The sequence below is a fragment of the Corvus hawaiiensis genome, chromosome Z (assembly GCF_020740725.1).
Source record: "Corvus hawaiiensis isolate bCorHaw1 chromosome Z, bCorHaw1.pri.cur, whole genome shotgun sequence".
Taxonomy (NCBI): domain Eukaryota; kingdom Metazoa; phylum Chordata; class Aves; order Passeriformes; family Corvidae; genus Corvus; species Corvus hawaiiensis.
In genome coordinates this window covers 54,132,900-54,146,942 of record NC_063255.1, presented here as the reverse complement: position 1 = coordinate 54,146,942, position 14,043 = coordinate 54,132,900, and the positions used below count along the sequence as shown (strand labels likewise).

Here is a 14,043-nt window from a genome sequence, read left to right as displayed (position 1 = left end):
AGAGTGTAATATTACAATCTATAATGTTTAAGCCTATAAGCCTGTAAACAATAAGTTCTTTAAGACCCAGAATATCTGTTCTGCTCCATACAGCATTCAGACAGCTGGATCTTTATGGCTAAGACTCATTCACCATCGCAGTGGTACAAGTTACAATACAAGGAATGTGTCCAATAAAGCTCCTATTTGTCCCATCTAAATTCCCAGTTTTGAAGTCACTCATTTTAACTGTTGCAAAAGGCCTCCCTGAGTCTGATCACTCAAAACACTAGAGGACCTCAAGTTCTAAATTTATTTGTGAAGTCTGCATAATTTTGGTGGGTGCCTGTAAAAATAGTTGTATGCACTAGGCACTCCTAATCCACCCTCCCCCTTGCACATGGCAGTTACGAGCAGTCTCACCTGACCTTCTTGGCAACTCAACAGATTCTGAAAAAGTCATCTTGTCTATAAGGTCTGCGCAGACATGTGGGTCCTGCCTGATGTCTTTAAGTTGATCTTGAACATTTGCTGTATCTTTAGACCACCACATTGATTTGGAGAACATTGCTCAAATATGTTTGTATCCAGTGTCCAGGAGAGCTCGGGAAACTGCTGGTTTAGATCTCTTGTATGTCAGACACAAGACATTTCAAGTAAAATACTCAGTCAAGATATGCTAAAGAGCTAGAAACACTAGATGTGGCCATTTAAAATAGAATTATCTCCTGGAAATATAAGCAGCCGTTAGTACAAACACTGACCTCCCTTATAAAATGTTAAGTATTTCTGAGTTCATTTTCTCTCTATCAAAATATATAAATAAATATATAAATAAATAAAATATAAACCAAGCTGTAGGTTTCTACAAAAAACAAAACTGTGAGGACTATGTGTATGTTACAAACCACTTTTGATAGCTCACCATTTCCTCTTCCTTTCACTTACTCAGTTCCACTTTAACAATGAATATGCAGAAAACCCTGTAATCCCTCACTTTAAGTTATTTATGCTCCTATTATTTTTGGGGCTGGCATGAGACTGAAAGGAGACAAGGAGAGAAAAAAAGGAGTGTTGCATGTATTTTCCTCCTAGCCTTTCTGACATGATAGGTAACTACCTATCTTTACTGCCTTTTTTCCCATTTCTAATAAGGTGTCTGTTGAGCCGAGGCTCATGGCCTCAATGCTTCCCAAACTATTGTAAATATTATCAAAAGGGAAAAGTTGTTTTCCCCTGGTCATGTTGTCTCTCACACTGCAGAACATGTGATCCAAAGCAGGCAGCTGCCTTTCAATCTGTCTGAACTGCCCACAACAGACAGATGCCAGCGAAATCTCCAGGGCAGGGGCAGCATTATGTGTTATTACCTTGTCTCCCTTAGAAAAGTTAATTGATGATGGATGTGACCATTTAAGATAGAAAAGCTCCCAACTGCACCACTAATCCAACAACTCTGTACTACTTTGTTAAAGGAGTACACCTATTGTCTCTTGAGGTTTTAACTAAAACCTTGAATCCCCTGGGCTTGTATATATACAAAAATCACTGGTCTTTGAATTACATGGCTTGCCAGTTGTTTTTTCAAAACATCTTCATTCTGAAAGGAATTCAACAAAAAGTTCAACCACCCAGTTGACAACTTGCACTATTATAATAGAAAAAGCGGAGGCATTTTGGTGATGTGTTAGAAATAGGATACACTTTCTGGTCTGTCTTTCAGTGGAACTTCCCATTGGTTATGTTCATCTGGAAGATTGCTGCTGCCCTTTGTTGTGGAAACACAGTGGTTGTCAAACCAGCAGAACAAACTCCACTCAGTGCCCTTTACATGGGATCCTTAATTAAAGAGGTAAGTCACCAACAACAGAGTTATTTGCTCCTCTCAGAAGTGTAAGAGTATACTGCAGCTGAAATGCCACAAAGGTAATATAAGCCAGGCTCATTGCATGCCTAGCCTTGCACTGTGGAACTTACCTTGCTGTAAACCAGGAAAGCCAAACCAGAGCAAAAGCATACATACCTTTCACCCCAGCAGACACACACAAAACTCCACAACAACAATTTAGTAAACTTCATTCGTTAACAAATATATTTGTATTACAAAAGCACAGTACCTTTCAAAGTCAAAAGTAAACAAGGAGTCAAGTGCAGAGTACTCGGAGGTGAGTGGCAATGACTTTATTAGCATAGTTATCACAGAAAAGAACCTGTTTGTACAGCTTTGCTTTTTTTTTTCCAACTGAATAAAGTTTTCATCCACCTGAGTTTATTAACAGGGAGCTGTAAAATCAAACTGGTGACTGCTGCCAAACCTGTGAACTCTCTTCACACAGTAACTGCAAGAAGGCACTCTGTACTCCTGAACAAGGAGTGTGCCAGTTTCTTCAGAAAGTTAGTATCTTCAAAGCTAACTATTATGCCCAGTTGAGAAAACACCCAAAGACAACAGTAAAATAGTTTCGATTTCTTCCCAATAAAATCAACAAATGTATTCTAAGATGTTTCAAAAGTTGGCAAAGATGTCAATAATCGCCAGTGCAGTAACCTTGCAGAGCTCTAGTGGAAATGACTAGGCACATTTTATTATTCTGCTTCAAAACAGCAGTTCACCAGAGTATACTGACTGGTTGTGAGTTAATATTACACAGAAACTAAATGATTATCAGGGTGGAACCAAGACTTGCTGTTATTGCATCACATAGTAAATGTTATTAGATAATACTGGGGAGGAGTAATAGCTTTAAAAAATATCAGAGAAACCTTCTCTATTAATTTTTAACAGTAAGTATCAGAAAGTGTATTTCTCTGAAAAAAGTAACTTCACAGAGAAGGTAATCAATTCTGCTGTGATCTAATGAAATATCCATTCTAATGTTCTGATTTCCTAAAAGGAAAGCTCATAAGTGGGAACATGATCAGTATCCAGAATATCCAAAAAATGTTGGAGCCCAAATCCCTGCCAGTGATTACTTCAGTAGCTGCTTTAGACTTGTGAAAATATCTGAAGGTCTAATTCAACTTTCTAGTTCCCAAGTGTCCACATTCAAAGAAAAAAAAAATATATATATAGTCACTTTTGGTAACTTTCACTATCCTTCTTTATAGCACTCACAAGGCTCCCTTGCTAATATATAGAGAAGAGCTCCTAAAACAAACACAGAAATTAAATGTTCAAATTGAGACTTTTCTGTACAAATTAAGTGTGTAACACAAAGCTAAGCAAATGGAAAGAACCTCATTGTCTCATCAATTTCAGGGTAAATATTTATCTGGAAAATTAAATGAGCTTAACAAGGATTGACAGGCTGTATCTGAGCATGAAACTGTAAAGAATAAAAGTTGCTTGAATAAAAGTAACAACCTGATATATAAAATGCAGGACATGAGTTATAGCAGCTCTAACTTACCACCTAAAAGTCACCATTTTCCAAACAAAAGTGGAACTTTTGCATGTAATTCCAAAGTCCTATTTAATGCTATAAAGAAACTTATTAAAGTGATAATGCAGGATATGAATCTTTTTGGTATTTTAATTCTATATTGTTCTGAAAGTGCCATTGAGATTGCACAGCTGCTTCACAAACCAACAAAAATTCCATCTACTCTTTATATATCCTTGAGTTTGCCTGACAACCTGCTGGAAGAAAATAGCTTATTTTGCTGTGAATGGAACATATCTAATACAGGATTTATGAGAAGAAATACATTTGTTTTGAGCCATAAAAAAAGCTTATTTGCATAAAAAATGTGCAAGATATTAAAACTGTGCATGTCTCAGCCAGCTTTTTCTCACTTGGTAGCTGACCTGCCTCTTTTTTGCTGTAAACTTTCAACCTACATCCAGAGTTCCATGGTTTTTCTTAATAAAATTTCAGTCAGCGGATCATTAATTAAATTCCATCTAGCATGGTTATTAATATGCTCAAGCCAGCAAGTACACATGTTGATCCAAACAGCTTTAATGAAGCAGATATGAAAGTAAGCAATGTTTTTTTATACATCTGAGTGAGAAAATAAATAAAAATATTTCTTTGGAAATGTACTCACAAAGAACAAAAGTAATATGTTCTTTAAAAAAAAAAAAAGAGGTAGTTCAATAACCTAAAAGACAGGTGAAAGAAAGTGTAAATCGCGTGAGAATGAAATCTTTTGGGCCTCTAGGGCTGAGAATAAGTGTATGGCTGAGAAAAGGTGACCAGAGAACTGAAAACAGAAGTAAGACTGTGTGACACATGTTCGTCTAGTTATTATCCTTCCTCAAATTTATGCATTCCTTCTTCCAATTCAGGCAGGATTTCCACCTGGAGTTGTGAACGTTGTTCCAGGCTTTGGACCCACTGCTGGAGCAGCAATTTCTCACCACATGGATATAGATAAAGTAGCTTTCACAGGCTCCACAGAGGTACTATAATGAATGCAAGAGAATATAAGCAGGAAATGTGTCCCTCTGATTCCCAGCAATGATTTAATGTCTAACTTATTCTATGTAATTATTTTAACTCTCTTCCTTCTTATGGCTGCGGGTGTGTTAAACAAAGTCTGTTTAATGATTTGTTGGTTATCATTAACTTTAAACATATTTAAACAATGTTTGTATTGCTGGAAAGCCCTTCAAACAAAGACAGTCCATGAGATACAGTAGGTTCTAGTATACCAAGGCTATTTTAAGTCTTACTCATTCAAACCAAAACTTTTTCATGACATAGTTTACATCTTTTCTTAAGAAGTTCTGTTATTTTTAAGTTTAATAACAACAGGATGGCAGGAAGGTACCTAAGAAATCTCATTCTTTGGTCTGCACATGCTTAGGTGAGGTGACAGCTTTTTGGTATTACAGTGATACTTAGGACCATCTGGGTGGTCTTAGAAGAGTGTTTGAATATGTATTTGTTTAAAAGGAAGGTCACTTTTAATTTTCCCTCACTGTCACTCTGAAGAACTGGGAGCACTATAAATGAAGATTTCTCTTTGCAGGCTATATATAGAATTAAGGATTAGCAATATCCTTGATACAGCTCTTTATATTGTCTGACTGCCTGCATGCTAAATGGAAAAGCTGCCATCTGGTCTTTTAACTTCTTGGATGTAAACTGCAAAGATAAATATCATTGCCTTATGTCAGGGATCAGTATACACTGAATGCAAGAGCTATGTTTTCTCTCAGAAACCTTCAGCTCTACAGTAATGGGAAAAGAAAACAACCCAAAACCCTGACATCTGAGAAATATCCCACAGATGTTACCAATAGACAGTGACAACTACTGTTCCCAGTGCCCAGTGACCCACCAAAGGCAGATGGACCAGAGGGTGTATTCATGGAGTTTGGTGACAGTTCTCTTCTAGCAGTATAATTTAGCAAAGAGAAATGGTGACAGGAAGGCTGATAGAGGGAGGAAGTTTCCCTGATGGTTGCTACGCACAGGCAGTTACAGACAAAAGCCATGAGAGCTGCAAGCAGACTTTTCCTTCACAGTTTTTCCAGGGCAATTCATAATAAGTAGTTCCTTTAATTATGTCACCAGTAGATAAAAACGGGGTAGGGGTTCTACCTTGCAGTGTCCATTTCCTCCTCTTCATTCATCTAAGGGAGAAATTGAAATAAGGAAGAGTGTCCATGCAGCCAATGTAGATTGTATCATAAACTTTGTGCATTAAAGCACTTTCTCACACATCAAACAGAGGAATTTTAACCTAATGGGAGTAACTGGTGGAGCAGCAACCTGTGCCTGCTATAGATTACAGATACATGCAAGAAGAGTGGTGGTAACCAAAAAAGCACCAGGTATCTTTGGCAGTTAACATGAATGGGTACAGGGAGAAACTCTTCTAGAAAACATTTCTAGGTCATAGGGTACAAGTGCCCTGCACCCTGACTCCTTTCATTTGTTTTATTTTAACTTATATTTCATTTTATTACTGGGATTATAGACACCTCTGAACTGATTTGCACTTTTGAGGAAATCAGAAAAGTATTATAGAGGTCATTAAAAACTTTTTGACATGAGGCTGTCCTCTCCCTTACTTTTAGGTTGGCAAGTTGATTAAAGAAGCAGCAGGGAAGAGCAACTTGAAGAGAGTTACCTTGGAACTTGGAGGAAAAAGTCCTAATATTATATTCGCAGATGCAGACTGTTAGTAGCAATCTTATTATATAAACTACTGCTACTGCTAATCCAATGCTCTTTTTCTTTTCTTGTCAGTAAATGATTTGAACCTTTTCAATAAAGGAATAATTTTTAATGTTTTCTGGTCATGCCATAATTTAAGTTAGATTGCCACCAAAACCGATGGCTCCTAAGTAGATGTGGACCTCTGACAACCTGTTCACTCTTAATGTAATTTATGATCATCCTAATGAAACACGAATGCAGAACGAAAAGTGGATAGATGGATCTTATACAGGTTTATTAAATTTCTGCCTGAATATTCTGCTTGGCACTCCTGACAGGGCAAATAATGTTAAATCTAAATTTCCCGTAGAACATCTAAATGTGTGTTCAGCTTGGTGTACCATGATGCTCTTGATAAGGGTAGTTTGGACATAAGTAAATGGTTGTATATCTGTTTTTAAAGGGCCATTAAAAAAAAAAAAAGGTACTACAAAGGGAAATTAGATGGGTGACAAAGGTTAGTAAAGATTTTATGATGTGACAATTCAGGTTTAGGATCTGATGAACCCCGCATTTCTTTGCAGTGGACGCTGCTGTGGAATTTGCCCATATTGGTCTGTTCTATCACCAGGGACAGTGTTGTATAGCAGGATCTAGGATTTTTGTGGAAGAGCCTATTTATGATGAGTTTGTGCGTCGGAGCATTGAAAGAGCAAAGAAGTACACTCTTGGGAATCCTTTAATGCCTGGTGTACAGCAAGGCCCTCAAGTGAGTAATATTACATGTTTCCAGCATAATTCTGTCATGACATCACAATTTAATATATTTCTAAACCTACAGTTGCAGTAGGTTTCAAAGCTAAGAACAGTTTTCTGGTGGTTAGTCTGGAGTACAATTGTTTGTGCCAACATCATTGGCCTAAGGTGTCTTTCTCTTTTCTAGTTCTTTTTATTATTGAAGTGGAAAAATTGTAATAAATTCAAATGCTTTGAGAAAGCTCCTATACAACAGCTGTAAAAGTGCAAGTACAATCACCCATATCATGTTAGCTTGCTAACTTTACATTCAGATAGTGCCACTGCAACTGCCTATCTTAAAAAAATGAGAGTTTCAATATCTTTTCCCCTTTTTCAAGGCGCTAGACTTTCATTATGCTGCTCTCAGTTTTAGAATACTACACAATTAAAATGCAAGAGTTTGGGTTTTTTCCCTGCTTTTGTTAAAAGATTATGCCAACAGCATTCCCATCAAATGAATGTTAAAATGAAGCATTTAGAGGTATAGCTATCACAAATCTGTGAATTCAATGGAGCACTTCAGAGCACTGTTACAAGAGTTCTCATCTAGTCTTATTCCCATACCATCTTATACTGCAGGATATGGAATAAAAGCACTGTAGTAGAAACAAATAAAAAGCAGGAGACAAAATCACTCCCGTGCATTTGATAGAGTAATGTGTTCCTTATTGGTTATCACAGTATTTTTGTGTAATAAAAGACACCCAGTAAATTGGAAAAAATGCACTCCAAGACACAGAAGATTTGGGCAATTTGAAAATAATTTTTGGACATCTTGGAACATGTTTTGATACAAGATAATAAATTCAGCTGAATAAATTTAAAAGACAAAGGGCAGAAAGATTCAGAAAAGTAAACTCCAGGTGTCTGGTGTACAGCTAATATAAAATTAACAGAAATTCTCTCTCATGTTATTGTGGCTTTTTTTCATGAGTTTGAATTTCATGCTAACAATTTAAAAGAGAGAAGTAAATACATTTCTACTAAAAAAATAAGGATGTTAAACATGTGAAGAAGCAATAATAAAAATATTTGGATGAGCATAAAGACTCTTTTCTCCTCTAGTCTCATAATTTGCCTTTTTTGACTTATTTTTTCTCCTTAGCAAGCTTTAGCCAACACTTAACTATTTTACAGATTAGCAAAGTTACTCCTTTTAGAACTGGTATGATCCCATTTAAAGGAAAATTGTGATCACGGGATGTAGCTGCATTTCTTTTGTGGTAATTATGTGAAAAATCTCTCTTTGTCCTCAAATCCCTTGTTATGTTTTGAATAATTCTTTCTAGAGACAAAAAATGATAGCCTGTATCAGCTCTGTTCACTGTGGTCTATTGCCACAGAGAAAAAGTCATATTTTGCTCCACCTCAAAGGGCCACAGGTTTAAGTTAACTGCTAGAAGATCAACGGCTGTCAGTGTGTGTTGTTTTCATCCTTGAAATATCTTTCCATTTAGATTGATAAGGAGCAGTTTGAAAAAATACTGGATCTAATAGAGAGTGGCAAAAAAGAAGGAGCCAAACTGGAATGTGGAGGAGGTCCATGGGGAGACAAGGGTTATTTCATCCAGCCCACAGTTTTTTCTAATGTCACAGATGATATGCGCATCGCCAAAGAAGAGGTAAATAAATTTTCAGTGGTCTCTTCTCTCACTGAAAGTCGTCTCTTTAAATGTCTGTACAAAATATCCAGTTAGAAGGTCAAGTGACTATATGAAAATTCTCTCAGTAAACCTGTTGTTCCATCCTGGTGGTGTTTAAAGGGCTTTTATTGGTTTCTGGTGCCCATTTCACCAGCTTGCTCAAGGAGGGAGCGGATTATGAGGCTGCCCTGCCAACAAAGGCTTCTGCAGTAGATAAATACTGAGGTTTGGATTGTTTTCATTGCTCCATACTGTCCATGTCTCTGATATAAAAGTCACAATGACCTGTAACAGAGAGGCAAACCTTGGAGGCACAACTTGTGAACACTTTGCACTGCCTAAGGAACCACTTACTTGGTGCTTGTATGCACCAGGCAGCTATTTTGCAATATGAGAAACTAGCTGGATTGTGCTTCCAGAGGCCTTTTGTTTGTGTCAGTTCTTTTTGCCTCGTGGGGTTTTTTTACTTACATCAGTTTGCAGATTTGTCTACACATCATTGCAGAATCTGCTACTGTTCCAACTAAGATGACTGTGCTAGGGTATCAGTGATTGTCTGCAAGGAAACAGAGACACTTAGGAGTGCTGAGCTGCCATGTCAGCTAGTTCTCTGAACAAAGACTCAAAGTCCAGTCATGACCTCTTCGCTGTGTTTCTTTTTTTACGTTCATCTTAATTAATATCTGCTGCAATTGGTGTCCATTATACTTCTTCATACTAGAAAGCTAATGTGGTCTGCTAAACATACTTACTACATCCAGCAAGAGTCAACAGCCTGAGTTAAAATGAACATCACAGCATTTAGAATTAGTTGTGACAGGGAGAGAGCTGTAAAACGTGATAGAGATGAATGAGACAGAATTTGGATTGTTTCCACCATTGTATGAGTCTAGTAGAAAACAGCACAGAGTTATGATTTTTTCACAGTTCTATTAGTTACACTTTGGTCAGCAGTATAAGAACTGCTTCTCACATTATTTTAAGTGTAATGAACAATGAAGCCCCAGATAGCCAAGACAGTTTAAAGAATGTAAAAGTTTTGAAGCTCACGGCTTGAACAGCATGGGAATGTTAAGTGGTTTTCTGATCTATATAAATCCTTACAACTCCATTTATAAACCAGCAGTAATAATTCAGTCAAGTAGAAAGCTCACAATCTATGGAAATAGAATTAGTTAGATGTTGTAATGCGCCCCCAGCCTGCACAGTCTTGGTATTGAGGGATAGGCATGGGCACCTCTGGCTGAGAACACTGGACAATGGTAGCAGGAAAGCCAAACCTGAGGGACTATTCCCTTACCTGACACCCATATGAAAAACAGAATTAGTTGTTTCACCTGCTGCAGTTGTGCAGCTACCTGCAGGCATAAAAGTCTAATAGAAAATTTAGGTGATGGAAAAACCGAATGTCTTTCCTGACTTTAAAAATGGAGCTTGTCCAGAAAACACGAGTTTGTTGGTAACCAGTATAGATAGGTAGCACGCTGTGACATCGTGTTAACTACCTTTATGGTGTGTGCCTTCTAATTGCTATTTATTTGTTTTCATTATTTATTGATTTTTTATTAATTATTTACAATAGACTTCCTCAACGTGCTTCATATTATAAAAATCTTTATGTGAATTTATAGTATTTTTTAGAACTTTATTCGCTCTTGGCTGAATGGATTCGGGAATAAGGCCATCTGACAGAAATAAACTTAAAGTATGTAAATTACTTCAAATAGTAAGTTATTCTAGTTCACTTCATATGTTTGCATGTGTTTAATACAGATATTTGGACCTGTTCAACAAATCATGAAGTTTAAAACCATAGACGAAGTTATCAAGAGGGCAAATAATACTACCTATGGCTTAGCAGCAGCAGTTTTTACCAAAGACATTGATAAAGCACTGACATTTGCAACTGCTCTTCAGGCTGGAACAGTATGGTAAGTAATGTTTTTTTTAAATTCTTCCTTTAGATCTGCAGATGTCAATGGCACTAATTGGAAGACACAGTCACAGTATTTTTGGGTGGTGTTTTTAAAATGTTCATTCCTTGTCATCTTTATAGAGGTCTCTTCTGTTTATCTTTCCTGCATGTTTCCCTATTTAATGTGTTACTAAATAATTACTTCTTGTAAGTCTTCACACAATTTTCCCATAAACTTTGTCTAAAAACAGGAAATTTACTTGCTAAAAAGAAAAGGAAACAAAAGATAATATGGTGAGAGTGCCCTTTTCTTTTACTTCAGGGTCTGGGGATAGCCCAATACATAATTTATGAGATTAGTTTTGGTGTTTTGTAAAGACATTAATTACCCGAAGTTCAGTGGCCCTTAGCCTGGGCAGTACACCCATCTGTAATGGGAAAGATTGATTAAATGTGATTGAATAAAGAAAGGAAATACAAGCTGGGAGAATGACTGCAAGGCAACTCTTTCCAGCAATGGAAAAGAAGAGGCAACCTACATGGAACTGAAAAAGAAAAAGCTAAGAGATGAAAGAGTGAAAGCTTGGAGGCATAGCGGGGTCTAATAACTATCACTGACAAAGACCTGCATTTCCCTACAGTTATTTCAATGCATCAGAAGGAGAACAACCAATTTTACTTGAACACAAAACCTGTGTCCAATTTACATTTTATCTGAAAGCACTCACAACCAGCACAAATTCCTGCCCAGGTCCTGTGATCAAAGAACATATGCTTTCTAAAAACAAGTTAGCTGTCTTGACTTAGGAGTTGGTATTCTTTATATGGAAGAAAGTTTAGAAGTGGAATATTTGGGATTTGCTCTTATATGATTGGTGGTCTAGGAATCCTTAACTATGAAGAGAATCTCTGCTGTTGAAACCAGTAGACTAGCAGGAGGATAGATTATAAGATAAGAAAATAGAGAATATTTGATTTGACAAGGTTGAAAGACAAAAAGAGCTTCTCCGCTAGGAAGTAGGGTGCACATTCTGCCAATATTATTCATACTAAAAATTTGCCTGTGAAATTCCTTTCTTACTCATTATTGTGTCTTTGTTCTCAACCACAATACAGAATAAGGTTTAACTGAATAGAACCAAACAAAATTTCCTAAATATGTAATGAAGCTGTCCTGAGTTTATCTATCAGAAATGTACCTACAGAACATTTAGCTGTGGATAATCTTTTGTGGGAGAGCTTATGTACGAGTTAGGAATTCTATTGCAACTATCAGAGAAAGATATGACTGTCTCTCTGCTTGAAGACCCTTGCTGAGTGTTAGTAACCTGGTAATAACTGTAGTTGCTTTTGATGCTTCATTTTTCTGAACTTCAAACTACATATACTTTTGCAAATACATTACTCAGATACCATTTGTAGGCTTTTTAGAGGTGACAGAAAACCACTGATTTTTCAGAGGTTAAAAAATTGTTTCACACTGTCAAAAGTAATTTTCCTGTTCTTCCAGGGTTAATTGCTACAGTGCATTGTCTGCTCAGTGTCCCTTTGGAGGTTTTAAGATGTCAGGAAATGGAAGAGAAATGTAAGTAAATATTTTTAAAATAGTAGATTCACAGGAAATTCAAAATGAAATTCCAAGCCCTGACTTTAAATATGCATAACTAGAATATCCAGTTTTAGATTTTGTCAAATTAGCCTTTAGAGTGCTTAGAGGCATCATGTTGTCAGAGGCAATGTCAACCAAAAATTCCTCTCCAAAATAAATAAGAAAATTGCTTAGATGCACACTTTTTCAATCTGAGCAGTTTGCAGTCTACTGTGGTTGCAGTATATTCGTAAGCAAAACTGACCATTGTGTTTATGGTTTACAGTTTTTGCATATATAGAGAAACTGTCATTTTCATGAAGATAAATCTGTGGGTAGTTTGTGAAACCCCCTTTAAATGTTAGGTTTGAAAGCACAAGACTTTTCAAAATCCTTCATTTAAGCAAGATTTAAGCAAGTTTAAAAGTTTGTGAAACCAATGATTTTACAGTGTGTGCCAGCTAGGTCAAAAGTTATGATGAAAATAATCCTCTGTAGTCTTTGGACCTTTGTTTTTTCCCAAACTAGAAGCAGAGTAGCATGCAAATGTTATAAACTAATCAAAAGTCTTCAAACTTCTAAGTTTTAATCCAGTTTCCCTTGAATCATATCCTGTCTTACTTGTATTCATTCTTAGTTTAAAATGTCGTATATATGAGAACAAACTATTTTTAAAGAAATTAATAAAAATTAGTACATGTAAGCTTTCTTTTTTATTAAGACAAATACATGACACTTCTACTGGACAATGGAAGTGATTAAAAAATTTATGTGAAAGTGAGGAGCTTCAGAGCTTCTTTTCATGTAGTTTTTTCAGAGTTAAAGACTAGTGTTTTTATACTTGCTCATCACTGGAGACAATCTGCTTCTGATGGCAAAGCTCCCACTGACTTCAAAGGAAACAGTCAAGCCGATGCTGAGAACTTTAGAAAACTGGAAGTTGAAACCTCCCAATAATTTAGGCCATTATAATCCAAGACGGCTTTGCCTTTGCTGGATGCCAAAAATTGGGAGATAATCAATTCTGAATCACAGCCTTTTTCAGAAATATGTTTTTGTTATATTTGCTGGAAATAACAGACACTCAAAAACGTTCTCTATAACAATACATTTTGAAGGAGTTAAGCTTTTGTGCTAAGAAAGTTTTCTGGTTCAAAGTCACAATTATCAGACGAATAAAAATATTCCCACTAAAGGACAAGGAAAGAATCATCACCAGATAGATGTCTGTCATGAGAAAATTTGCAAATATTGTACAAACATTTTTAGGAGAAGTGGAAATATGTGAAAGACCTGCACTGAAAAAATTAGGATGTGGTTGTGTTAAGCCACTGACTTCCTTGAACCCCAGAATAAAATGCTCTGCATAATTCTTGGAGTGATAATACCATTATGAATTAAACTACCAACTGTCATATACTAACGAAATGCCTCTCCAAAAATGAAGGGAATCAGTAAACATTCTCACCCAGCACAAGTGTTCTGAGCACAGACTTCTCCTTTGCTTATGTATCTCTTTAATGAGACAGCAGTAAGAACTGTGTAACATTATACTGTAGTAAACGCTTGTTCCATAGAGCAATCAGTTTTGTCTTATGTAGTTTGACTGCATTGGATATCAAATATTTAGGAATACAAACAAGCTTCATCTCGTCACTGAAATCATACAGGTGAAACGATGCTCGTAACATATCAAAGATTTCAACTCTTTTTCACTGTCTGGGAGTTTTCATCATGGAATAATTTTGTCCCCCCCTTTACTTGAGGTGAAGTGTCTGTTCTTTGACTCTAGAGAAAACTCTAGACAACAGAAGAAGATCTATATAAATAACTTGCTGAACATGCTTGTGAAGATCTAGCATGTTCTTGATCTGCTGTACAGAAATGCAGTTTAGAAATGCTCTAAATTAAACACCACTCTTTTGCACAGAAATAAAATTACTCTGTCCCATTTTTCTCAGGAGACTGTTGCTGTAGCTTTTCAGAAGGTTTCCAGCATCACTCTAG

General features: G+C 36.4%; 1 protein-coding gene across 3 annotated transcripts in view; it reads left to right on the top strand.

Annotated features, from left to right (window-relative positions):
- The window catches only part of ALDH1A1 (aldehyde dehydrogenase 1 family member A1), a 47,443-nt gene that overhangs the window by 32,658 nt on the left and 742 nt on the right, over positions 1–14,043 (top strand). For all 3 annotated transcript variants that reach the window (XM_048292838.1, XM_048292837.1, XM_048292839.1), the window contains 7 exons: positions 1,703–1,831; positions 4,271–4,384; positions 6,011–6,113; positions 6,677–6,861; positions 8,348–8,512; positions 10,307–10,464; positions 11,959–12,033. In XM_048292838.1, coding sequence (XP_048148795.1) covers positions 1,703–1,831; positions 4,271–4,384; positions 6,011–6,113; positions 6,677–6,861; positions 8,348–8,512; positions 10,307–10,464; positions 11,959–12,033 — 929 coding nt within the window. The remainder of the gene's footprint in view (positions 1–1,702; positions 1,832–4,270; positions 4,385–6,010; positions 6,114–6,676; positions 6,862–8,347; positions 8,513–10,306; positions 10,465–11,958; positions 12,034–14,043) is intronic.